The 27,888-nt window shown below is 43.0% G+C and overlaps 1 protein-coding gene across 4 annotated transcripts; it reads right to left on the bottom strand.

The window, feature by feature from the left end:
* Nucleotides 1–51: 51 nt before the first annotated feature.
* Nucleotides 52–27,888, bottom strand: pum1 (pumilio RNA-binding family member 1). 4 transcript variants are annotated; one of them, XM_085261679.1, is made up of 23 exons: nucleotides 27,759–27,888; nucleotides 23,829–24,001; nucleotides 18,282–18,404; nucleotides 17,558–17,626; nucleotides 16,315–16,420; nucleotides 14,013–14,206; nucleotides 13,634–13,806; nucleotides 13,275–13,539; nucleotides 13,094–13,187; nucleotides 12,599–12,697; nucleotides 12,307–12,449; nucleotides 11,923–12,061; nucleotides 11,700–11,834; nucleotides 11,006–11,305; nucleotides 9,061–9,303; nucleotides 8,016–8,310; nucleotides 6,362–6,491; nucleotides 6,032–6,166; nucleotides 5,229–5,366; nucleotides 4,447–4,572; nucleotides 4,122–4,243; nucleotides 3,476–3,668; nucleotides 52–1,898 (listed from the first exon to the last, which is right to left on the bottom strand). In XM_085261679.1, exons 2-23 carry the CDS (start codon nucleotides 23,988–23,990, stop codon nucleotides 1,767–1,769), a joined length of 3,516 nt encoding a protein of 1,171 aa, XP_085117805.1. In that variant the 5' UTR covers nucleotides 23,991–24,001; nucleotides 27,759–27,888; the 3' UTR covers nucleotides 52–1,766. The 4 variants fall into 4 exon arrangements, with proteins under 4 accessions (XP_085117805.1, XP_085117807.1, XP_085117806.1 ...); XM_085261681.1 differs by having other exon boundaries at nucleotides 8,016–8,286; XM_085261680.1 differs by having other exon boundaries at nucleotides 16,315–16,417.

Below are 27,888 nucleotides of genomic sequence, written 5' to 3'. Positions count from 1 at the left end.
TTCAACATAACGAGAGTACCAGACACACAATGAAGCACAGCGGAGGCGGGTAAATTTTCAAAGTTTTTTTTTTTTTGTTCAGTTTGGTTTCAAAATAAAGATCACACAATTGTTTAGAGACAATCTACAACAGGAGTTACAAAAAATAGTTGCCCAGGCAATAAGCATACACAGGTTCTGTTAACTATACACATATGGTTACAGGTGTGCTCGTAGTAAATATACACAAGGCTGCTCCAAATGTACACCGCGCTGTGGCGGGCGGCCTCTCTCTCACCCAAAAGGACATGGACAGTATGATACAGCACTTACAGCACTAGAGAAAATGCCAAAAAACACAAGAGTCTCCTCTGTACAATCCACGCGTTTACCCCTGAAAACAGTCATGGGTAACTGAGGAGTTTGGGGGGAGAAGGGGAAGGGGGGTTTAAATGAGTAAAAGTTATTTCTCCCACCCAGCCAGCGTACTCAAAACACATGACACATTTCATGGGGTAAAGCATTCCTATAAAAAGATCTTAAAAAAGGTCAAAAAGTCCCCCCCCCTCCCCACCAAAACAACAAACAAACAAAAAACAAACCAGAAGACACCACTAATCTATCCGAACGTGTCCAATTGGGAGTCGGCGGGAGATCGACGTCTTTAAGTTAAGCAGTGACGAGATAAAGATAAAACCAAGCGTGGCGAATCTTTGTACAAGTACAACGCTGTATAGAAAGGGCTTTTCAAAACAAAATTTGATATTACAATTTACAATATACAACAACTCATATGTCACAACCAAGGAGGTGAGAATATACACTGAAATGCACAGTTTTTTTTTTTCCTTTTTTTTGTCCCCCAGAGTGAGATTTTTTTTCTTTTTTTTTCTTCTTCTCATACCAAAAAAGGGTGGTAAAGCACTTTTACATTACAAGGGTTTACAAATGTACAATTATACAGTCAGAAGTATGTGGTCACTACTAGGATACATTATAGATACAGATTCAACATCAAAAACCAGAAAAACTACAAAGTTTTATATATATATTTATATATATATATGCAAAGGTCTACACCAAGTATACACGTTATATTTATAGAAGCAAGACCAGAAAACGAATCTCCCATGCTAAATGATCTGTCTGCTGGTTAGCTGATGGTGGCGCGCGCGCATGTGTGTGTCTGTGTGTGTGTGTCTGTCTATGATTCGGGGACGTCAGACAAATTAAATACTCGTTCCATCTCATAGTGGTAAATAGCTAGAATGAGAGGAGGAGGAGGAGGAGGGGGCTCTAGGATTGTGTATGCAGCAGTAGCAAAAAGTGAAAGATTTATCTTTTGAGTTTATCAGAAGCAAAAAAGGAAAAAAAGAAAGAAAAGAAAAGGAGGAGTGGGGTGAGTAGAGTGGGTCTCACCTCTCCTTGTTCACCCCCTCCTGCCACCGTCGCTGCCTTCCACTGCACCCAGTTTACAGACTGGAGTCCAGTGGGGGGGAGGGGTGCCAAAAATCCAATCACGAAAAAAAAAGAAGAAAAAACCCAACCCACCAACTAAGGCTGCCTGTAGCAACAGGCTCCTCCCGAAGGGTTGTCATGGAAACAGTGGTGGGAGGGGTACACGATGTCCTCTATGAGGATTTGGTGGGGTGAAGTGGGCATGATGCTTTCTGAAGGGTCAGACGAGGGGGTGGGTGGGGTAGACATGAAGGCATGAGGAAGGTGAGCTGAAGGGTGGGGAGGTGGTAGACATGATTTTGGGGTGGGGGAGGAGGAGGGGGTTCAGTTTACATGATGCCATTAGGAGGGCCGCAGAGAGGACCCAGGTCGACGCCGTTCTTCATGTAGTACTTCTCGAGCTTGGCGAGGATGTGTTTTCCATACGTGTACTTCCTCAGCGTGGAAATGTGAGGCCGGATCTGTACACACACACACGCACACACACACACGTTAGTCAAAAATTGATACAAATTTGCTCCTTTTCGAGTCCCCTTACATGCATGCAGACCTCACATCAGTGACGAGGCTGACATTAACTGAGGTTGATAGATGCCAGTCTATAAACCGACTGAGCAAACATTACTAGAAGAGTTAATAAATAAAGGAATAAATAAAACCCAGCTCTCTAATTTCGCCTTCTGATTTGCACTCCCTCGACACTTTGTTAGACACATCTGTTCAAGTGCCAATCACAAGGCTGAATAGATTTAGGCACGTAGACACAGCCAAGGCGAGCTGCTAAAGTTCAAAGTGAGCATCTGAATGGGATTTTCCTGCACAGCCATCTCTAAAGTTTACAGAGAAAATATCCAGTGAGCAGCAGCTCTCTGCTGAAAGTGCCTTGTCGATGGTAGAGGTCAGAGGAGAATGGCCAGGCTGCTTTAAGCTGATAGGAAGGCAACAGTAACTCAAATAACCTCTTGTTAGAACCAGGTATGCAGTAGAGCGCACTGTGTCAGTCCTGTCAAGTAAGAACAGGAAACTGAGGCTAGAGTTCGTACAAGCACATCAAAACTGGACAACAGAAGACTGGAAAAATGCCACCTGGTCTGATGAGTCTTGATTTCATTCGGATGGATGGGTCAGAATCCGGTGTAAACAACATGAAAGCACCAGCACTTGTTTATTCTACGCCACGAAGAATGAATGCAGCCCTGAAGGAGAAAGGGGGCCTAATCTGGCACTCGCGAGATGTACCTAATGAAGTGTCCGGTGAGTGTACGCATTAATGCAAACTTCACTGAAATGTTCTTTCCCATTATGGATGGAGGTCAAGCTAGCAGACATATTTGTACCTTAATAGCTTTAGAGGTAGTTGCTACTTGGACACAACAACAGAGTGCATTAGCTGGATGAGCTCTCATCAATCCAACCCACCTGCACAGTTTTGCATTAGTGACGGTTGGTTTCATTATAGTTTTGTTCGCGTTAGCGATCTAATTTGCTTAAAAAAAACAAAACAAAATAAAACAAAACAATTCACACTGCTGAATTTAAGACTGCTGAATTTAACCCTGGGGAAGCTGAAAAGCTTCCCTAGGGTTTGACATCTAGAGCTGAAACAAATAGTCTCGGATTTATAGGTTTTATAGCCGAGAACAGCTTCAATTTATTCACCTCTTATTCCTGTTCATGAGCTGAATTAAACCATCTTAAATCACTTTGAGCTTCGGGCTGTTTGGGGAATAAATGAATGTGCTGAACTTTACACCAACACCATAATAAAAATGACTATTTCCAACCTTTAAATCACAGATACTGCATTTGATTGCTCTAAAAAGGGTGAAATGTTCAATGATTATCCTTCAATTGTAACACAGAGCAGCGCTCTAAACGCCAGAAAACACCTCCTCATCCAGAAAATGTCAAAGCTATACAACAACGACTTCCCCATAAGTGACTGCAGTAAACACTGAACAAAAGAGGATTACAATCACATCTTTTATCCCAACATTTAGACGGGACGCACGATGACCCCTCTGGCCCCTTTACCAACCTTATGCATTACGATTTTGCGCTGCGTTGGCTCGGCCACATCGATCATCTTCTGCACCACATAGTTGGCGTACTGGTCCTTCATCATGGTGTATAAGGCACTGTGGGGGCCCTCAGTCAGGCTGCACACTTCATCTATCAGTACGGCCCGTTCTGCCCGTGACGCATGGGTAACACACTTCTCAACCACATTGCTGGAGAAAGGAGGAGGAGGAAGGGGGGACAGTGTTAATAAAAGCCACAAGAATAGAGGAGTGAGAACACAAGCAAATGTTTTCCCACACCAACAAGCCTGTCTCTGCATATGAAGTACCTGTAACCCAATTTGATCATTTCTGGCCTGAATTTTAAACAACAGCAGGTGACTTAAAGCTTAAAGAAGCTCCAAAATCACATTAGATCATCTACTCTGTAATGTGTGCCTATGGTGTAAATATAAAGGCTGTACCATGTTTGGTTCATGATCAAAGTGTCTGAGTAACAGATGTTATCATAAATATCGTAACGTCCCCCAGGCACAGAAAAAGTTCCTTATCTGATTGCAGGTGTGAAGAAACCAAAGGAAAACCTCTCAAACAAAGATGGAGCTGACAACGTGCGCACGCGTGTGTGTGTGTGTGTGTGTGCGCACGTGCGTTGGTGTTTACCTGGCAAACTTGTGCTGGCTGAGTCCCAGTACATTGCCTCTGATCTCAGCCACAATTTTACTCTTATCCTCGGCTCTGCCATGCTCCAAAACGTGCTGGATCACGTAGTTGCCATATTGGTCCTAAATAAAACAAACCGCAGACACATTAACTAAAAACGTGAGAAGGACAGCTGGTGGCTCTGACGTCACATCAAACACAGCCAACTTCAGAAATCTGGAGGCTCCGAGAGGAGCTTTTTTCCCCTCTTTGAGCTAACTTGAAATGTCGTTATCCTGAAAAATATAAAGCTGCAGTCAAAGACTGACAGCACTGAGTGCCTCACCTGCACTAGCTGCTCTGTGTGCTGATGGAGCTCCTCCAATATGGGCAGCGTCTGCTCGGGGAGGCAGTGTTCGAGAATGCGCTGGATCACTCGGCAGCCGTAAGGGTGAGTGGAGAGGGCGAAGACCTGAGAGACGCGTGTAGTTGCACATTTTTAGTCATTCCGCTCACAATCGCATATCAACTCAAGCTCAGTGAGGTGAGATGAACTCAAACTGTTTTCACTTATGGTGTACAAAGCGCCTCGAATTATCAGAGGCATACTTTTGCATACCCGGCCCACCCCTGCAGGGAAGGTGAAACACAGATTCCTGACATGCTTTCAGCTACACAAACAAATCTGAGCCACCGGGTACGAGACGTGCCGTTACACAACATACAAATGCTCGAGAAGCAAAACACTCACACGGTGGTAACATTTACTGTCAGAGCGCCGAGTCGAGAAACCGAGACCTTTCATGTGTAGACAACAAAAGGATGATGCACGAACACACAATCTTTATTTTAACACTTTATGCTAATGTAACATTTAGCTTGTAGGTAGGTAGAAGATGGCTGTCGCCACTGGGCTGAGGTTTCTGTTGCCAAGGCAACATACCCTGTCCCTGAGAAGAAAAAAAAGAAAAAGAAAAAAAAAAGGCCTGAGCATGTGTGTCTATGTGCTTTGGCGGTGACAATATGCTCGCTGCCTTCAGGCAGCAGCAGCGAGTGTGTGTGGATGTCAGCCATGCGCTGGCGTGCTACAGTGACTGAATGTGGAAATATTTTTTTGTGCAGACCGACCTGTCCCTTAAAGGCTTCGATGATGAAGTGCAGCGCGTGAGGCTGGACACATTCGATACACTTCTGCACCACATGGTTACCGTTCTGGTCCTTTACGCACTTCAGCACGTGGCCGTCCAGCTCCCGCACCATCTCGCTCTGCAGAGACGAAGAAGAAGAAGAGAGGGACAGAGGGGAGGCGGAGTGAGGAGAGGGACAGTAATTGTTTGTGAGAAATCAAATATTGCCTGATGGCATTTTTCAGCCTCTCCTTCATTTTTCATTGCAGCTCACAGCCAGACAAATAACACTGGGCTTTTAACAGATGCCCTGCAGGAATCTATTGGGGTCTATTAAGCAAAGATGGATAACTTACTTCCTCACATACACACACAGAGAGACCCTATCCTAAAACACTGACTTCAAACTAAATTATTTCCTGTTGATATTCCTCTAGCTTTATCTGAATAGCACCAGTTTACATTTGCATATAAACTGTGGCGTCTTTAGCTTCATTCAACGCTGATGATAGAGTGCATACAAGGAGCCTGCTGTTTCACAAGGGAGCGCCAACATAAAAGCTCAGCGTACCTCTTCATCGATGCTGCATTCTGCTGTATAAATAGAAATGTGTTATCTATGAGCAATGTGCTCTCACTCACAGCTGAATTATCAGCACGTGGATAATAGATGTGCTAACAAATTGGGACACTAGGATATTTCCCCCTTTCCCCCCCCGCCTTCAACAGAAATCCAAGCGCAGCAGAGTTGTGACAGGATAGATTTATTTAGGGTCATGTTTACACGCTCACAAGTGTACTTACAATAACCTGCTGATCCGAGGGGATGAACTCCAGAGCTTTCTGAATGACCCTGCAGCCGTACATCTGCAGGGCCAGAGACAGCACGTGACCTCGGATTCTCTCAGCGAGAGCCAGCTTCTGGTCCAGGCTGCCAAACTGAAACGCACAAACAAAATGAGCCTCTAATCCTTTTGACAATATGCAACACCACACATGTAAGCAAAATCAGACAGGCTACAGAAGCTATTAAAGCTAGGCGTGGTTCTGAAGAATAATCGACTGAGACTTTCCCATAAATTTAACGTTGGTGTTTCAAAGGCACACGCAGCACAGCATCAACTGCGCACACACCTCAAAGAACTTCTGGATGACGTAATTCCCAAAAACATCCACCATGAGCTGGTAGGCCGCCTGCAGGATCTCGCTGAAGACGAGCTGGCGCTCTGCTGAACTGGCTCGCTCCAATTTCAACTGGATAAACCTTTAAAAGAGAACGAGGATGAATAAAAGTATATCTTTTAAATTAAGTTCGACAAACATCTTTTGTTCTGTTTTTCCCCCCTTCTTCTTTTTCCTGTCTGCAATGTATACAAGCCTCATGAGAAAATACACAGACTCTTCTCATAAAATCAACCAAGTGCATAAAGGGGATTTACAAAGTTTAGATGAAACTGGAGATGAAGACAAACACGTCAGAGCAATAAAGCGAGACAGATGTCCTGAGACAGAACTGAGAGAGAAGTGCTCCAGTTTCTTTAACCTGAGGGACAGTCGGAGTGGAGACGGTCCAAAGAGGGAGCTGAAGGAAGTGAGCAGCCTGTGAGGTGAAGAGATGGATGCCCGGCGAGGAGAGAGATAAAACAGACTGAGATGGTGGAAAGAAATTGTCTGGGACGTGCAGATCGGGCATGTTGATATGTTCACAGATGACTTCAGCAGAAAAGTCTGCACATGTCTGGACTGCGTCACAGTGTCGGGCAGTGATGTTTCAGTGACAACACTTTTCTGTCAGTATCAATGTTTAATATAGAGGTTACTTCATGAAATTAAAGAGCTTAATCGCCAATTTTGTCTTCCTTACACTGGCTCCTCATAAAGTTTAGGGTTCAATTTAAAAATCTGGTGATCACTTCATAGCACAACACGTTCAAATGTCTCCATACATCAGTGAACCACTACAATCATGTTGGCTGTACATAGATCCAGTGACCTAAGATCTGTTGACACTGTTAATACCTTTACTTTAACAGAAGCTTAGGATGCACCGTTTCAGACGTGGCTTTATTTATTTTAATCGATTTATACCATTTTAATTCTAATTACTCTGTATTGAAAAGCACTTTGTAAATTTTGCTCTTGAAAAGGACTCTTCAGTCACACACCAACTGTCAGAGATCAATATGTGAGAAATAAACCTGCCATGCAAGTACATTATCGATGGGCACTGCTACAGCTCACCTGGCTGAGAAGGTGACCTCCCCCTGTGCTAAACCCACGACCTCGTCCCACTTCTCTCTCCAGTCTTCATTGTCCTGTCTACTAAAAATTCTCTGTATAAGTTAATGTGTCTAAAGACAAATAGACTCAATGGCCTGATAAATTTGCAAGTTATTACTTGAAATTCAAGCACAAGCGATGATTTGGTGTGTTTAAACTGCTGGTAATACAAAATGAACAGTCTGGAGGCTTCAGAGTCTACAAACACCCACCGCGAACGATTAATTGCTAAAGCGGCTGGTATATTAATCGTGCAGCACATCATTAGTCGCAGCCACAGACAGACTTTACTTTTTGTGTCTACTTTTTCATTACAACTTAACTGGCACTAGTGGTACGCCTAAAAGTTGACGTTTCACAGTAACACATCCTGTCACATACTTGTTGTGTGGTATCCTATTAACCTGCAGTTATTGGGGCCTCCAACTGACTGCCATTACTCATGGGACAGACTTTCGGGGGAATTCAAAGGTGTTATTTTATACTGGAGGTAACTGCCCACACGTACCTGCTGCCGTGCTGATCCTGGCTGAACTCCATGATGTGGCCGGCGATGTCTCGGAGCTGCAGGTTGGGATAGCGGTTGTTCCTGAAGTCCTCGAGCAGGCGGCTCCGGCCTGATGGCATCACGTCCGACATGCCGTAACGTAGCCGTGATGATGGGAAGAGCTGGCTGCTGGGGGAAAAGAGGGAGGAGCCCGAGCTGGCGGCGTTGCGGTACTTGGCCTCGGCTCCTGGAGCTGCGGAGATGAAACGCCCACTGCCATTGGTCAGGCCTCCTGAGGCGTCAGAGAGAAAGGGGACTGTCACAAAGTCAAATGAAGAGAATATGAACCTAAAAATACATCACACACAAATAAGTACCAATAGGTACTACAACAGTAAACGCAAGTTATACAATGAACATCATTCAGCCTGTCTGACACAGAATTAGCTGAAAATATATGGAATTAATCCTTGAAGTTGAGCAGTAGATATTACTACTCAAAAACCTGTGTTCTTAGATAAACTTGGTGTCTAGCTGAGCATGTCAGTGCACGCTTGTTTCCTTCCTTTGAAAAAAACAAAAACAAAAACAAAGAAGTTCTTTCTGATTGGTTGAATCTGTACAGAATGACAAATCTGATGCATGTGAATGAATATGCCACAGCTAGGTAATCCATCCGAGTCATAATGAAGCCTCGCCCTGACTGTCAGTTTGTTTAATTATCATTCCATCAACACTGATTTGCATTAAAATTCACTCTGCCGACTGTCAATCACGCAAAACAAAACACTGCGACACAATTTATAATTAGTCCCTCAAAACATGCTGCCGTACAAATCTTCAGCTCCATTTGTTAGTTTGGAAAACTGAACAACGGCCGCTTCTCAATTAAGCCAGACACATCTTTTACTAGAATAAACTCTAAATGATGCATATTTGTTTACATTATTGTAAAGCTTTAAAAAAAGTTCTGGTAAGTTAAGTAAAGAAACCATCAACTGATAAAACATCATTATAAACCAGCAGCACTCCTAATTAACACAACATCCAGAGAAAAGATGCTTACCAAGATTGAGGTTGGATGAGGAGCTGTGATTGGACAGGGAGGGTGGAGGTGTGAGGGAATGGGAAGGCCCCTGGTTGGGTAAAGGCATGCCCACAGGGCCAGGGGATGGACTGAAGCCCAGGGTGCCGTTGTAAAATCCTCCATGACCAATCGGGGTGAGGCTGGAAGGTGTGCGTTTATACAAATCGCTGTTGCCTGTCAATGAGTCCCGTCTTGAGCCACTGCCACCACTCGAGTTGGCCACTAGAGGGAGACAAAGATATGAATTCAATCAGGTTATCTGTTTGTATTTATCAGTAACTGTTATTCAGTTTAACTACTCACAGCTACATTATACATTGGCAACAATGTTCCCTCTAATTTTTCATGTGTCTGAGCGAACACACAAACTCCCTGAGCGGTCCCTTGGACCACTGTGAGCAACAGCAGACGTGTGCACTGTGGTCACGCCAGCATCGAATCCATCCAAAGTTACATGGTTTATTAAAATAATCAAATTACAGCATTTACATTTATGTTAGACTACTTTTAATTAACTGCTTTAGCCCACTTACAATGAAAATGTAAACAAATCTTGTTCATGACCTGTGTAGCATGTTAACACTATTGGGAGTAAAAATAACTTGAACTCCAATTTTGAAAACAAAACTTTCTCTCTCTCTCTTTTATAAAGCTCTGACTTGTATTATGAGTCTGTGGTCTGGGAGAGAGTCCTGTAACTCTCTGTCTGCAAAATACAGTATATAATGATACAATGCTGGGCAATTAATTATATAGTTACTTCTTTAAAAAAGTAACTGAGTTACGCAAACAACAACGTTTTTTGTAGCCGTTTACCTAAAACTGTAGCCAAGGCGTTTTTTTAAATAAACATTTCAAACTATTTACAGAACAATCAGCTGTTCTGCATCAAATTTGATGCCACACAAATTATTTGTGCCACTCCAAAAAATAATTTCTTTCCACTATAAAGGAGAACAACAGTCTGATACCTGCAGGCCTGACAACAGCAGATGTATCACTCCTGTAACACCTGTAACATTCAGCAGTCGCCTCATTGTTCTGACACACACAACAAAACTATTGACTACACTACACACTAACTACACAAGACAACACACTAACTTTAGACTCCAAACACGCTAAACTTTGCAAATCTCTCACATCTCAGAACACCGCTGTCACTCCTAAAACTTCCCCCCCTTTCTAAACAACTAGATGCCACGTTACCATATCATTTTTTGATTGATCGACATGCTACATTTTTCCACCAATAGGAAAGGGTGGGGTATTTTGGTTTTGCTCACAGGCGGAGAGTGCTTTCGAACATTTTTCTTATAAAACGCAGTTTTTACCGTTTCTTCCCGCAGTAAATATAAACAACGATAGTATTCAGGAAAAAAAAAAACACTGCAGAAATTTTTATCATAACTCTGGTTTTACGCGGCCTATCAACATAATTTAAAAACTGGTATAAAGTTCACACTTTTTCCATCAATTGTTCGTCTGTCCTGCTCACATCTCCAATGGTTGTACACGTTGTTATTAACGTGGCTTCACTCCACATCAGCCACGCCGCTTTGCTAGCTAAAACACCGGTGTCGGCACATAAGGACGCTGTCATAGCCTGTCGACGACGCTGATTAGCTGTGTATATACGAATGTGAATCGCATCATTGGCTGGACTATGGGATAAGGTGGCATCGTTCTAATCCCATACGGGAGCAGCCAGTCACTTACTGACTAACACTGCAAAACAGAATTGTTAAAGTATTCATTTTAATTTCAATTCAGGTTAGATTTTGTTTCTATGCGCAACGCAGATTTTCTGTGCAATTGCGCACGCGCGCAGCTTAGAGGGAACATTGATTGGCAAGTCACTTAGATTTATTTTAAAAGACCCCAAAAGAACCAAAGATATCATGTGGAAAGAGTGCATTCCCACCTGCAGTGCCAAACCCTCCCAGCGTGGCCCCCAGAGTGGCACCGAGAGAGGATGAGGCTTGCTGGCTGAAGCCCAAGGAGGCAGACCCTGGTCCAGGCTGGGCAGAGCCTTGTGAGAACAGAGAGGAGCTCTGGGAAGAGGAGCTAAGGGACGAGGATCCGTAGAAGGAACTTCCTCCCAGAGCGCCACCGGGGCCACCCTGCTGCTGAGGCTGCTGGGATGTCATGGCACGGAAAGGACCGTTAGCCCCGCCACCAAGACCGCCGTTGGCACCACCAGCAGAGGCTGCTGCAGCAGCAACTGGAGACGGGAAACAATCCAAGTCAATCATCTCATAAAGCAACAAAAAATTTATATTGTGTTAAGTAAACGCGTCGTTGAAGATAATCGTAAGATTGATTTCTTTTACTTCCCTAACAATGCTTTCAATCACCTCCATCAGTGACGTAAACCTTGCTTTTTAAAACTCAGTAACACTCCCTCATGGGAACTCCTTGTGCAAATCTAAGTCCAGACTTGAAAGTACATAGTCACAATCCCATAATTGCGTGCTCTGGTTAGATGGGACATTTAGAACATGCTGTTAAAGGCCACAATCTGTAATCTGCTGTTTTGTGTGCATGACAGTCTCGTTTATTGCAACAGAGGCAGGCTGGGCTTCTGACCACACGCTCCAAGTGAGCTGCTAGTTTACCTGCTTGTGCTGCAGAAGGCGATATGATGACGGAGGCGGGGGCCATGAGGCGGACGGGGCCACTCCTGGCTCCCGTGTTGACCACCAGGGCCCCTGTCTGATCATAGTAGGCTGCGGGCGCCAATACTGGATACCCTGAGAAAGAAGATTTTGACATGTTTCTTTCATATAGATGACGGGCGGCAGTAACGCATAACTGAGCTGTTTATAGTTTTGCACTCACCGGGTACTCCTGCTGCTAACCCCTGCCCAAAGGCGAGGGCTGAGTTGACTGCTGCTGCTGCCACCAGCTGGTCATTTTGCTGACCCTGTTGCCCTTGGCTAGGGGTCAAAGGTCGCTGATTTCCTCCAGCACGCATCACCTTTAGAAAGTAAGAAAAGCAAAATTCTGAATTTGTTCCGTGTAGAATAAGAAACAAAGCTCAACCGCACAAATGGGAGAAGAACAAGTAGCAGTTCCCTGATTTGCTTATAATCATTTAATAATCAATGAAGAGGTCTTTGTCTAAATGCACTTTTTAAACTGGCATGAGAGACGAGCGCTCACAGAAATATTTTGAGCCGGTGGGAGCCCGTGTGTCAGTTTTCTGTCGGACAGTCAACTGACCTGCTGTTGGTTCTGCTGGCCCTGGCCTGCTGCCTGCTGATTGGCTGAACTGTTGGCTGCAGCAGCCTGCTGCTGGAAAAGGTTGGCTGGATAGACACCCCAGGGGGTCACACCGTAGTACTGGGGGGGCATCACTGCTGGACCTAGACACAAAGAGATACACAAAGTAGCTTTGAGATATGGCAACAGTGTCCATATTTATGGATCAACATATGAAAATTACATTTTTGTTTTGCATTTAACAGAAATCTAAACGGAGGTGACAGCGCGTCTAAAAAGAAGAACGTCTCACCGAGTGTAGCTGCTGCTGCTAGGCCCGCTGCGTATGGGTCTGTCCCTGGCGGCGCAGCACTGATGATGTAAGGATTGGGCACAAATGCTGGAGCCAGACCTGGAAAACACAAGGAGGGTAAAGGTGGACCAGGGCAAAAGGGCTTTACATAATACATGAAGGAAAATCACAGGACTTGTTGTGAAGCTATGGCATAACTACTTAAGAGACTCGCAACGATGTCATATTTACTAATCAAATCTCAATCTTTAAGGCATTATTTTATTTTAAACTGAAAGACAAACAATAAAAACAGCCAGTCTATACACCGAGCCGGGGGGTCAAGCTTTGCAAACATTAGTGGAAACCCTGTGCTACGAATACAAATATACCAGAAGAAGAAGCTGGCCAATCATCATGAAATGCATGTGACTGTTTGTTTTTGGGTAGTTCAAAGATAATGCGTGCGTGAAGCCATACAACCATCTGACATGCAGTTTAGACAGACACACTTACCAATGTGAGGCTGCTGTGCGGCTGCCAGTGCGTACTGCTGTTGCTGGGCTGCTGTTAACTGCTGCACTGCTAGGGCATTGTTTCTCTGAAACAGCTGCAAACAGCATGAAGAAAGGTGAACCATAGGTGAGCTGAGTGCTGTTAACACACGCTAAATAACTCCTCTGTCTGGTGATCTTACCTGCTGCTGGTTAGTGTAATCAAATAGGCCCACAGTGGGTGCAGAGTCCATGGGCATCTGAGAATTGTAGTCAAACTGAAGCGGCTCCATCACAGACTCCATGGGGTCCATGGTAACACCACCTTGTTCCACGCCAGAAAAGTCATCAGGAGGTTTGGGAACTCCGCCACCTCCCAGGGGTGTCAAACCCTCAGGCCCTACGCCCCCGGGACCACCCAGCAGATCACCCTCTGGGCCGGGAGCCGGCATGCTGCCCGGGGGGCGACTGCATGGAGCAGAGGTTCGGTTAATATCTAAAGGGTACCAATCATTTCTCTAAGGTGTGGGTGTGTGTCCTCTTGTGTCACGCAGATTTTTACCCAAACTCTTTGACGTCCACGTCGAGGCCGTTCTGTACAGGCAGCCCATTCGGGTTGATGACATCGCTGATCACATCAGATTCACCTTCCGTTAACTCTTTTAGTTTCTCTCCCTCAAACGTCGTCTTTGGCTTCTCCCTCTTTTCCTCCTCCACCTCTCCATCCCTCTGACCCTGTGTGACGGAGAGAAAATGATACAATGAGACCAGATGCACAGTGTTACTCCTCTGCTGTACACACAGAGGAAGGCGCAGGAAGGACAAAGTGACACTGACAAAAACTACACGTTGTCAGTGGGAGAAAATGACACAATGGGCGTGTGTGGCAGTTACAGTTAGCATGATCAGGGAAACAGAAGTGTTTGAGTAATGACACTTACATAGGGTCCTTTTCGAAGACAGGAATCCAGTTTGTCAGCCGGTGAGGAGGACAGAACGTACTCTACCATGCTAACCCCGAGCCCTCCGCTCTCAGACCGTGGAGACATCACAGAGCCCACCCCGACTTCACCACCGCCATGGAAACCTTGCCCTGGCCGACGGGACACCATGATTGGCTGAGACACCGAGTGATCTGCCGTGAGAGGAACAGAGAACGACACATTTACTCAGCAAACTGTGCAAGCAAAAAGTAGCAGTTTTCAAAACAGATGGCTTGAAGATTTTTCAATAGAAATGATCATCCGGAGCAGTAACAACATGTTCAGCTGTTACAGATGTGCTGGGCGAAATAACAAAGCTCCTGATGTATTTGATAGATTCATAAGAAATTAGGATATCAGCAATATCAAATAATCTTAATCCACTTACACACAGTGCACAAAATCTGAGTAACTTAAACTCAACGTTGGGCCTGTGTAGGCACTATGGCTGATTTCAGTAACTTAATCAGTGCTGTTGGCAGCTTCTCACACACATACAGCAGAGCGCATGTAACCACATGCTGAAACAAGCACTGGCAAAGGGGAAGGTTCCAGTTTCATTACATACTGCACATCACTTTTATTTACCGTATTTTTCATTTTATTTATGTACTGAGGAAGTTTTGGTGTTGCTAATAAATCTGATACAGCCATTCCCACACGTGCACCAGAACTTTCCAAGACCTCTCTTAACAGAAATGTACGGGGAAAATGTTCTGATGCTGTCACATCAGACATTAGCCGGCTCATCCAACAGCTACTAGCTCCCTAAAACAAAACCTGCATGAAATCCATGCTGGATTGAGTAGATGTGTGAATAGCATGGCTAATAGTGAAGTACATTCACTGGTATAGCGTGCATAAATTCTGCCATGTGACATGTGAGAAAAATATCTGTAGAAATATTCCTGAGCTGATTCTACAGAAACTGAAGTGCATATGTGGAAACGGCTCAAAGTTTTAACTAATTTATCTCATTTCATTTACTCATCAGCTTTACCAAAAACATCAAATCAATGTGTTACAACTCAATTATTCATTGGATATTGTCTGAAAGCGTTTTCAGTTTTCACAGGACTCTACGCAGCCCTGTAAAAAGCTATGATTAACAAGGTTGTAGCAGATATAGCCCGAAGTCTCTCACACCGTTGTGGGAGGGGGGTTTCACCCACACTTCAGTTCATTGAGGTTTGTGGGCATTTGTTTGTGACGCTCTCCTGAGGTCCTGTCACAGCATTTCAATCAGGCTGAGGTCTGAACTTTGGGCCATTGCAACGCCTTCATTCCTTTCCCCCACCTCACTCATTCTGTTGTAGAGTTACCTTTGTGGTTGGGATTACTGTCCTGTTGTTCCATTTTGTTTTTGCTGAACAGGCACTGTGCATTACAGCCAAACATCTACACTTTGATCCAGAAGTCTTGTGGTTTGTTCAGATGCAAATTTGCAAAGCTTTAGAGAGAGACTTTCTCCTGGCAGCCCTTCCAAATCATGCCAAACTTGTTCAGTCTTTTTCTGCTAACGTGACATACTAACTGAGGCCTGCAAACCAAAATGTAGCGCTTGTTTGGGTTTTGCTTACTTTCTTTGAGCATTGTTGTGGTGGTGGTGGTAGGTGGGGGTGGGGAATTTGCTAGGATTGTGCAAACACACACCTGAATCCTCCAGACAAGCAAACTGACAAAACTTGTTACTGATCTGTTAAGTGCATTTGAATAGCAGCACCCAGCTGTTCCTGACCCACTTAATTCTTATGGAAGGTGTGTTTAGTTTTTTTTTTTTTTCTTCACAAGACTGCAAAGAGTAATGTGAAAAGCATTTTTACATGACTGTAATTCATAAAAAAATTAGAATACAAAATGATTTTTTTCCCTTTTTTTCATGAACCAGTGAGTATTTGACACTCTAGAAATGAGCTAACACGCGTCAGCATTTTTTCCCGGTGCAGACATGATGTACGAGGTGCGCCAGATGACTTGTAAAAAGCCGGGATATTTCTTTTGTCATCCCGTCTACAGAAATAACCACACTGTGTTAATTTGATACAACAGGAATCTCAGATCTCGACATGATCTGGGAGAACACAAGAGATCTCACTCTGACATCAGCCTTTGAGTCTGGCAGGAAACTAAATATATATTTTCCAAACACCTGACAGTGATTGTTTTGGTCGTTTTTGTGCTTAAGTGGGGGGAAAAAATGCATTCACTCCAACCTTCTCCCTACAGCCATGGCACAAACAGATCCCAGGACGGCAAATACCTGAAGCCCCCCATGCACTGTCCCTCCACTGGTCCAGGAAGATCCCCTTTGGTCCATCCTTCCCAGAGTCATCTGTTTCCCAGAACTTCTTACCAGTTAGCAGCTGCTGCAGAGACACAAGACAATGAAGAAATGAAACAGGTGGCAAAAGAAATGATGAGGTTACACAGATATTGCTGGCAGATGGGAGAACAGGCAAACTAAAAATCAATCCATACAGAACAGGAAGTTTGTACAAGCAGAGCTCTGAGTAGATGACAAAGACTACAAATGGGCAAACTTCTTTTTTTGTTGCTGCAAACAGTCCGTTCTTGTGTTTCCAGCAACATCTGTACTTCGACCCTTGACTGAACCCCCCCGAAAAAACAAACAAGAACAGGTCATTCTAACTGGATGAGTCAATCAAAAACATAAACTGCTTCTGCAGCAACAAAAACTAGCGTAGAGGAACAAACAGGAGCTCGATGTTCCTGCTGGGAACAGCTTCATGCTTGGATTCAAAAGAAATTCTTGCACCTTATCAGCAGTTCAGTTGTTTATCTTCATCTCTCCTCGGTTTTTATTACACCCAGTGATAGTTTTCTTTTTTTCACAGTAAAAAAAAAAAAAACTTTTGAAACTAATCTGATGTGCATCTTCTGGCTAGAGGGGGCAAAAAAATCCATTTATAGTTAAAAAACAAAGATTACAGAGTCATTTTTGTAAGCTTTTAATAGTCACTCTCACTACTGATATATTACAGTGTATAGCAGCAAAACAGTAATCAAGCAAGCCAAAACTAACTGCAGGCACTGGCCCAACATTAACAGACTTACTGAGTGCAAAATACAAAACAAATAACAGCCGGTCCAACGAGCTCGAATTAATAAGCATCTCTGCTCAATCTCTTCTCGGCTTTCAGAGCTTTTCAGTCTCAAAAAATACAACCCAACACCGCTTTTAGCTCATAAGCAACTGATCCATTTCTATTTTTTTTTCCTCTTGGATTTCCTGCTATTCAAGTTTGACTCACTCCCGGTAATCCATCATGTTTCTATTCAGCCAAATGCCCAAGCTACAAAATACAGGGCAGGCGGTTTAATGTCGCAGTGTTGATCCACGGCGTCTGCCCTCATCAGAAGCACTCATTTCAACCTAAATTTAGAAGTGCAAACATGAGCAACCAGCCTCAATGCTTCATTATTGGCAGAGGTCACCATCTTCTTCACAATAAGTGACCCTGATTCATCAACTCTTGTCTCACCTCTCCCATAGCGCGTCCCTCAAGAGCGAGAGCCTGGAAGTCATGGTTCAGCTCGTCCATGGAGCGCACCTGCAAACAGAAAGCAAATGAGACTGTCCATTCAGCTAACACTTATCAAGGACTATCAGGACCATGTTAAGAAAATAGATATATATTAGTGATCATTTTGAGAAAGCTGTGGAGATTAAATCTGTCATTTCAACTCAAAGAACTGCCACGGCTGCTAAACCCTCAACAAAAGCCCCTTGTGCAGATGAGTTAGTTACTTTAGAGTTTTAGTTACAAGGAAATTATTTCCCTTTTAGCACATATACTTATCACCACACTGTGTTTAAGGATGCTGAAAAAGATGGTGCAGAGAGATGCATCGGGTGAAATAAAAAAAAAAACGCCCCGAAACTTTCACAAACGTGGCAGAGTTGGAGGGATTTGTGAAAAAAAAGAAATAGCTGGCAATGGACAGATGCAAGGATACCGATGGTTACACCGCCGTGTAATAAAGATGATGTATGTTGCATCACAAGACAACATGACAGCTGATCAGGTTGTGTCACTAACTCATCTACACAAAGGCATTTTGTAGAGGTTATAACAGCCGTGGCAGCTCTTTAACTTTGGCAGTGTTACCAGGTCACTAACAAAAAATTTGATTCCTTTAATGTCTCTGCTGTATGTTGCCACTTGTGCAACATTAACACACACACACACACACACACACACACACCTGGCTGTCATGGATGTTGTCTCCAGTGGGCCAGCGATGTTTGCCGGGCTGTTCGCCATGCTGCCGCTGGAAGAAGTAGTCTACCATGGCATCGTCCTGGGAACGTCCAGCGCCCGCCACACCCTGAGAGACACAAGTACACACATGCACATTACCCTGGAATTACTGGTAACAGCAACCAGAACACAGTGCCTGAGAAAGACTGCAAACGTTATTCACCAGAGCTGAACATGCTGAAAATATACACAGAAACCAGAGTTCTTATTGTTTTGGGGGGGTTTTCCTAATTAGTTATTTTATGTTTTATTTTGACTTTTTGTTTTTAATATAGTTCAGTTTCACTTTTCAGAGTGAATTTCCTTCTTTCAGTTTAGTTTTTATTGTTTAAGTTTTGGTTTTAGTCTTTTTAATTATTACTGCATGGAGGGCATGTTTCAGAGGTAAAAAGAAAATCAGTATTACAATATAAACACAGCTTTAAAAGCTGAAGTTTTCCCCAGTTAAATATCATCTCTCAGGATGTGTCATTTGGATTTTTTCAGAAATCAGCAGCATCACTCAAACACGACAACAGGCTGAAGTATGTAAGGCCACATCCTCTCAGGTCCAAGTAAGAGGCAATACTTCTGTTTAACAGAAAAGCCTCCAGTCACTTCCTCCCTCCCTCACTTTGAGGGAAAACTCAAAATTCCCCCACAAGACACCACCATCAAAGAATCCACAGTTACCATGTACTGGAAACAGCTGGGCTTACTGTTTGCTGTACACGCAAAGCACAAGACAGCCAGTCAGACCAAATTGTTGCTTATCAGAAAACATTCTTCTCCCCCAAGGATTACTCATGAAAACACCAACCTTGTTATCATGAACTAACATTTTCTACCCTTCAGACTACCTTGGGGCCTTAAAATGTTTCTTTTGCTGTGGAACAAATACAATTTACACAGTGCTGAAGACAGTATATCGTTCAGACCTGTCACAGCAGCATCACAGTATTAACAGATTTGGGGGCCACATTTCAGACTACCAAACAACATTTCAGTTAAGCAGCAGAGGACACTACAGATGAGCTTCAGGAACATTTTTGGCTGTAAAACGAGTACAGCAGGAAATCCAGCAGCGAGGAGGACATAAGGATAGACGGTGTGTCCAAACCAAAGACATGTGACACTTACTGGTTTTTGACCATTGTCTAGCTTCAACATCAGAAGTGACCTTATATGGATAAGAGGCTAGAGTGCTAAGGGCCAAGTTAACAGCTAATGCAATAGGTCTAGGCTGATAGGGGCTTCCCATGATGCACTGAGGGTTTCATCTTCACTCATCTCTTTCTGGTATGTGTTTATCCAACCTTTTGCATTTAATCATCACCATCATCACCAGAACTTCACTCACCAAAACTGAAGTCCAAACATCTTGGATGGTCTGTACTGCACAAAAAAATCTAAATATTTGTCACATAACCCATAAAAAATGCTCAAAAAGGCTATAACAACACATACAATGTGAAGTCGCTCAGTCACTGGCTCAAAGTGGTGAATGATGTATAGGAGACTAAACTGAAAAGTTTCAGGAGGAGTTGATTGCCACTATAGAAGCATAGTATAACATCATGCATTGCACCGAAAGAAAAGGTAGTAGCGCATCACTTAAAACTCCCACAAGATGAAGCTACTTTCTGCTCCTTCTTTACTCACAGATCACCACAGTGAGTAGCTCCAGGTTTGATTTGGCAGATTTTTAAGCTGGACCTTCCTGACACAAACCAAAGAGATTTGGGATCATTTGCTACAAACTGCCGCAAAGTATATATATTCCTTAATTCAGGAATATATGTTTGGTTTATTATGTATTCATCACAGTAATTCAGCCCATGTTGGTTTGTTACATTTTACCTTTGTTAATCTGCAAAATCCTCACATCCAAAAAGGTGACAAAAACTTCAGTAATTTTTCTATATAAATACCTACAAAGAATCAATTATCACAGCAGCCACGAGTTTGTTTGTTTTTTACAAAAATGAGCTGACAACAATGAATTGAATCTTTATGATATAAAACTGACTCTCTAGAAAGCCCGAACATGTGAATTGTAGGTGTAACACAAAAAAACCAAAACAATAACCCATTAGAGGCAGCGCTCTAATGATTGTAGCCACCTTCATGCTACAACATGTCAGCTTCATTTCCAGAAAATAGCTGTGTTCATGGACACCCGATGTAGCAGAAATAACAACAATAATAACTTTTACGCAGTGGTTTAAAACAAACAACTGAGTCAGATGAAGATCAAGTTTATGCGCTTCAACCTCATAAGCGTGGTCACCTGTGGACTTAAAATAAGAGCGTGGAACAGTTAAAAGACCCTGATCAGATTAGGGCTGAACGATTATGGAAAATAATCTAATTGCGATTTTTTGCCCCAATATTGCGATTGCGATGCGATATGCGATTATTTTTTAAGGTCTTTGTCTTCTGTATTATTAAACAAAGACAAGCAATACATCATATAGTATGGCCAATACTATATTACATTAATTTTAAACTGTTCTTTCCTGGAAGACAGACCTCTGTTATGATGACATGAGGTGATGCATGAATTGATGACTGACATTTTTATTTAACTTCTTCAATCACAACAGTATATTTGAACATACACAATAGTTTATTTTTAGCTTACAAACATCTGAGCATAAAGTGCTGACAAGGAACCCTGGTGTAAACATTAAAATGAAAGTCAGTACAATGTGCAGATTGCAGAAATATACATAAACAAAATCAGTGGCTTTACCACACTCAGTTTTTCGACATCTGTGAACTACTAGACAGTCATTCAATTAAAAAATAATATTAAATAAATAAAACTAATAAATAAAAAATACACACATCTTACTGATCTCTGCAGTCAGTAACATTACACATAAAGTGCAAACATAATAGCAATTGTATAAACACACACACACAAACACGCCTTTAAAGTTTAAAGGCGTGAAATTGGACGGTCTAGTTCTGATTAGCGTCACCGCTGTCTCGGTGGAGTTTAATAAACTCGGCCGTCTGCTTCTTGCTATCTAAAATATAACCAGACACTGGTGTAAATTCTCGACTGTCTCATACTTCTGTTTAATAAGTTTTCTGTTTGACGTTTAGTCAGCTGTGTGAAAACCAAGGAGGAACCCACCCGGGGGATTAATAAAGTTTTATTTTATCTAATCTAATAACTTTAATCTCAGCCAAACCGATTTACTCACGAACAAACAAAACACTGAAAAAAACCCAACAATAACATTTTTAGGTTGTCTAAGTGACTTATATATTACGTTTAACCCGAGCAGCGAAACTCCGCGGTGATCTGAAAATGATGTGCCGGGAGTTGTGCCGTTCTCGGCCGCATCAGTAACCCTCGAGGTCCCGGCTAGCTGTCGAGCTGGTGGGTAGCAGACGCCTCTGAAAACGTCGAAGCACTTTTGCAAATATGGGATATCTTGATAAACCGAGCAGATATTTGATGTTTACACAACTACTTTCTCGCCTGAAAATATGTTAAAAGTTTATTTTGTGACCCAGAAAGATTAGTATGAGTAATTTTAAAACTTAGTAGCGGCCACCATTGCTGGAAACTGGAGTTTGGCTGGGCCGCGCTATGAATTCTGGGATATGGTAGTAATTTGGACAGCCTTCGGCACGTCGCTGTGATGTAATCGGTCTACAAATGCGGCCTCAGGAGGATGCAGCCCATGAATTTGGACATGTCCAGAGTATAATCGCAGCCTTTGCGGTTAGAAAATTGCACTTGATCATGTCGCGATATTATCGCAAATCCGATATATCGTTCAGCCCTAGATCAGATGGTCAGAGGCTAACTCCTAAAATAAGGTTTTCACAACATCTGAGCTTCAGAAGCCAGTGAAGGGTGTTACCGCTTCACTTGAAAACCATAATCCTTCCAAACTAGTGATCTAACAATGAGGAAGGTCCCCTTTGCTGTGGCTGATGCCCTGCATTTATCAAGCGTGATGCTAGCCATTTAAGCAGAGCTCCTTTAACAACCATTGTTTATTCAGCTAATAACAGCCGAGGCAATACAAAAGCCTTAAAGCTAGTAAGATAAGACTGCAATTATTTGGTTCATTAGCTCTCGAGTCAAATGCACATGTTCCAGAAAGCTTGAGATGAGTGTCATCAAGCTTTAATGGCTGTGTTGCAATGTCTCATTTTCTGGTGCTCTAATCAGGGTTTGTAACAAAGTACTGGAGATTACAGTCATATGGGTATTTTTATGATATTGCTTAAAGTAAAACCGTAGGTGTAAGATCAGTGACCTTTACCCTCATTTGCCTAGATGCACCCAGATATGACCAGTTAAAATTGCCTAACAGAGTTAGCTAGCTAGCCAAGCACCAACCAGAATACATCATTTGAGAAATTCAGTGATAATGTCAAAGAGAAAAGGTGAAAAACCCCAAAAACGTAGACAATTCCTGGCTACATCTGACAGCTACACCTGCTAACACCTATTAATAAGTAACACTGAAGCTGCATCCCCACTTTTAATGATGCATAGCGACATGGCAACAAGAAACTGTTATGGAGGGCTGCAAAAATGTGCGATAGAAGCTCATTGGTGCGGTCCTCCACAACAATCCCAGTTTCTCAACTGGCCACTTGGGAAAATTAATTGCCCATTCCCTGCTTTAGAGGGTTACCTAGACAACCAGAGCTTGGAATGCTGCAAACAACAAGCCATCACTGCAAAGTGCAATGAGTGAATGGTTTCCAGTGTAAATAAATAGGAACTGAAAGATTACAAAACTGTGACAAACTAATCATTGGTTGTTTATGTGTTAGTTAGGCAGGAGCACCTTCTATTGGTAGATTATGAGGACAAGAACCTTCAAAACAAGGCAGACATGCTCAGATTAAGGTAGGTTGGTGTGGTCTGCCAATTTGCGGTAAAATATTGCATGATGAATACTGATAAGGGAAGGAAAATATGACTTGCACCATTGTGAACAACACTATAATAGCTGTAGTATTAAAACAACAACAGGTACTACATTGTTAAGAGTGAGAAGTCTATTAGTTCTTGTTGGTGCCACCCCACCAAATTACAACAAACTGTGACACCAGATAAGCTGTTGACCAGTTGACCAGCTTTCAGTACTTTTGTAGTTTATACCCAAATATCTGCTGTTTACAGTTCAGTTTCCTGTCTTACACATGAGCCTCGTCTTACTGGACTGACTAGTTTTTGGTTGTTTTTGTTAAGTTAGTGCTGGGGTAATCTAAACAACTAAACATTTCCTGCTGTTAACAGCATCACACTTCAAAAGTTTCATTATTAAACCAGCAGGACATTTTTATTGTCTGCATGTCAGAGGAATTACAATGTGTTTATCACAGAGAGAGGCGAGCTATAATAGCCATCCAGGTAGACTGCTTTACCTTTTGTATGCGCTGTAGTAGAAAGTCATCACGCCAGTTTAATTCAATGGAAAAAGACATGAATGAATGAAAATAGCAAATGTATCAGAGAGGCGGTTTTTACCTGCTGGCTGGGGGGTGTGGCCTGAGGGGTCTGCCCAGTTGGAGGGGCATGTCCTCCGCTGCTCAGCACCACGGGCATGCTGGGAGAAGTACTTCTATGGTGGGGGCTGAATGAATCCTGCCAGAGCACTGCTTTCCTCTTCAACACACACACACTGCTCATTCCACCACAGCCTGTCCAGAGTGAGTGAAATGCATCAGTCACAGAAAACATAACAGTTCAACATAGTAAAAGTTTGGAGCACTCTGACCAATTTAACACCGAATCTTATGATGAACGGTGAAGATCCAACAGCCGCGAAGCACAAGTGTCAAATTATGAATAAAAACGCTGCAGTCCAATAACCAACTTCGCTGCAATAAAATAATTATTGAGATTTGATGTTTATTCATTTGTGGGCTGTAAATTAAAAGCTCATCTGCTCCTAAATGAGAAGAAAGGGAAAAAACACACTGCAACACAATGCAGCATAATTAATCAGCACAACAATCTAAAGCATGAATCCATGCATCTCTACAAAAACAACAACAACAAAGCTGACTTTTGCCAGGGTGGATGTACTGCAGGGTTGTATAATACATGCTCCTCTAAAAACAACTCAGAATAATAAAGCTGATATCCCACTATATTATCTTCATACCTAACATTTTCCCATGTCATCATGCCAGCTTGATGCCAAATTAGTTCACAGCAATTAAACTGCTGTGAACAATGACCCCTAACTCAGAAACGAGGTGGCTGGAAGCATATGAAGCAAAATGAACCAAATCATTTGTCTGTAATATTACGGTTCCCCCAGAGTTGTGGTCAAAGGTCAGGCTCAGTGCCACTATCCTGTAAACCAATTAATATAGATACCAAACTACACTTTATATTCTGACTACACTCCAGTGTACTGTAGTACTTGCTTTATGTTATTTATTTTCTGTGCTTATTATTTTGTATTTTAATTTTGTTTTTACTTGTGTGAAGGGAACCTGCAAAGTCAGAATTTCATTGTTCAGTGTAACCACTTTGTTTTGCAGTATTAATGACATAAACTTCTTGATTAAGGCACAAATGAGAAAACAAAGGAAATTGAGCCAAAATTCATTCATTTTCCAGTAGGGCAGCCCTCACACGTTTGACAACAAACCAGAGATGCAAAAATATTTAAACAAATATTGTTTACTTTCTGCACCAGGTGACAGTTAACGCTGTTTTATGCAACTGCAATACAATAACAAAAACTAGCTTCACGCGAGCTAAAAGCAAACTTTAAATCTATCAGTGTGCACAGGTTATATATTAGAATCACAATTCAAAAGCACTACAATGTACCTAAAAAATAAAATTTTAACCTAACTAAAACAGTCAAACCTTCAAACCATCTTTGGACTTTATTCTTTGTGAAGAAAGGTCAAAGAATATCACACACAATGCTGCAATACTGCTTACCAGACTGTTGGTATAACACTCTTACGACAAAATGGTGAACTGTTATTAAAGCTGCCTAACTGCTGAGGATCAGCACAAGAGCACTGGGATCAACAGATACAGAAGTAAACCAGAGAACATTTTACAAGCCAGCCCAGGGCAGCAGCTGATTTAACTGCCAACCTGCCTATCGGCAGCAGAATGTAAACTTTACTGCACCCTCTGTATCTGGCTGATGCAAACACGCTGCTATGAACTCCAGTGACAAAGGTTCACTTGGCAGGAATGTTGTGAAACTTCTACAAATTACTCACCCCTAAAAAGGTATTTAGACACACACACAGAGTGGCCTGCATATTCTGCAGAGTCACTGATGAGTTACTTCCTGACCAGTTCAAGGTGTTTCACAGCAGTGTGGCTTCCAAGGAGCCACACTGTCTTAAAGTTGTTTTTAACTGGTCTTTATCAAAGTTCTGCAGGTTGTCTTGAGTTTTTCACTCATTTTCTGTCCTTGCACCTGGCCATTTTCAGAGGAACACTTTTTTTCTTTGTTCGTTAAGCCCCTTAGCACTGACCTATGAATCATTCAAGCAGAAAAAAAATACCTAACTCAAGGGATGAACCAGTGTTGTGTTTATGCATAACAGACAACTTATCAAAGAACCAACTTTAAATGCAACATTAGGCACTGTTACTAGCAGCCTGTCGCAAAACACATCTTTTGTTCACATTACTTGAATCTGTATGAAGGAGGAAGCATTCCTGAAAACTATGGCATAGATTTCTCATTTTCCTAGTTAAGCATAAAGAAATAAGGAGGGGCTTAAAACTTTTGCACAGTACTGCACAGTACTGCACGTGCAGAACTGTTTGTTTACAGGCATGGCTTTCAGGGGGTAAATCAGTCCTGCAATACATCCCCCATTTATGAATATCATAATGTTTAGTTTTTTGATGAAAATGTTAGCTGGTATCTAATCATTCAACAGTTTCCATGACAGTATAGATCAGATGTATTATAAACTACAGAATTAATGGCCATAAACTTTGATCCGAGGCTCTCTGTAACAATATCCCTGTTATTGTATTGGAATGCACAAGTCTTTGCTAGATTTACCTCTCAAACCTGCAGTGCATTTAGTGCATTGTGTAAAAGGAACAATTTAAAATAGTAACTATGCACATTGGTGTGAGAATTAGAGGATTTATTTAGCCATGTAACAGAGACAAAGATGTGGTGCTTATTTTTTAAGAAGTTGTTTTGTTAACCCAGGTAAAGAGTGAAGGACAGATTATCTTTAAAATGTGCGGTGTGGACCTAAAGGCCAAGCATTTGGTGGTCAACAATTTTACACAACAGCCCCTGATCTCCAGCAATGAGAGAAGGGTGTAATTTGTATTTGACTCTTACCTCTAATCTCTGTTAAAATGAGCAGCTTCCCATTAATGTCCCCACAGGCTAGAAAGAAATTACAAGCACTTCTTTTTGCACTGAGCCATATACGGTAATTACCTTTGCAAGAGACTGGCAGACACTATGAATCAAACACATGCAAGCTACCAACGTCTGCTGTAACCACTGTGCAACACACCCCCTCTACAAAGACAAAACCACAAGCTGACCGGATGAAGACCCCCCTCCCATAATAAGATAAAAACAAATCGACCGACTGATCATCCCTCCTCCACTCTTGGACAGGCCACAAGGAAATGTTAGCTCTTTATCCCTCTGCTACTGCTCCGAAATCAGCCAGAGAAACACCCGGAAATCCAGCACAGTGCGGCCATTCCCCGCCGAGAAGCGCACACGGCTCGGTCTGCCACAAGTTTGATGCGAGGACCCGGAAACAGGCGGCGGTGTTCACGGTCTAACTGGGTTAATCATTCAATACCGGGGGATCAATCCACCGCATACCGGGCACAGACAGGGGTGTGACAATACGAGAGGGGCAGCATGCAAGCTAGCAAGGGGGGGATAACGCTGGAGCAACATTTCTCTCCCGGCAGACATGACACATCAAAACGAAACCGAGTATGGGGATGCTTCGTGAAATAATTCACGGCAGCTACCTTTATGCATCCGCGTCCCGTCACGCCAGCCCCGGAGCTGCCGTGGGGGGGGGTTCACTATGTGTCTACCAACAATAACACGGCCTCCCGACACAAGCTCAGCCCGGGCGAACCGGTGGACAAACGCGCAGTGTTTTTAACCGCTCCCCACCACCGTAGTGTGGTTATTAATAAATAACCAGAGGACTACACCTGTCCGCCGAGCCTGCAGCCCCACGGGTCCCGGTGACGCGGATGCTAACAAAGGCCCGAGAGCTGTCTGGAGCGGAAGACCGACACAACGGGAGGAAGGAGGCAGGCAGCAGAAAGGGAGGCAGCCGCTTCAGCCTCGCAAAATATTCTCGTTTAGCGCCCTTTCAGAGCCGCAGTAACGACAATACCCGCACCGAAGCGTGCATAAACACCCCCCTGAGCAACCGCGACCGCTAACGACTCGATACTCACCGGCGGAGAGGGTGGATGGTCGCGGATTTCAGCCCCAGTTTCTCTCTAACACCCCAGGCTTTCACTCCGACAACATGGCGGCTCGACGGAGGAGCAGGCAAGAGCGCTGCATGACGGGAAGGGATGAGAG

This window comes from Mchenga conophoros, linkage group LG22 (genome assembly GCF_057382185.1).
Source record: "Mchenga conophoros isolate Kocher_MC1m ecotype Shallow Benthic linkage group LG22, M_conophoros_male_GT1.1, whole genome shotgun sequence".
In the NCBI taxonomy this organism is placed as follows: Eukaryota; Metazoa; Chordata; class Actinopteri; order Cichliformes; family Cichlidae; genus Mchenga; species Mchenga conophoros.
The sequence above is the reverse complement of the archived record's forward strand: the minus strand, read 5'-3'. Positions and strand labels throughout refer to the sequence as shown.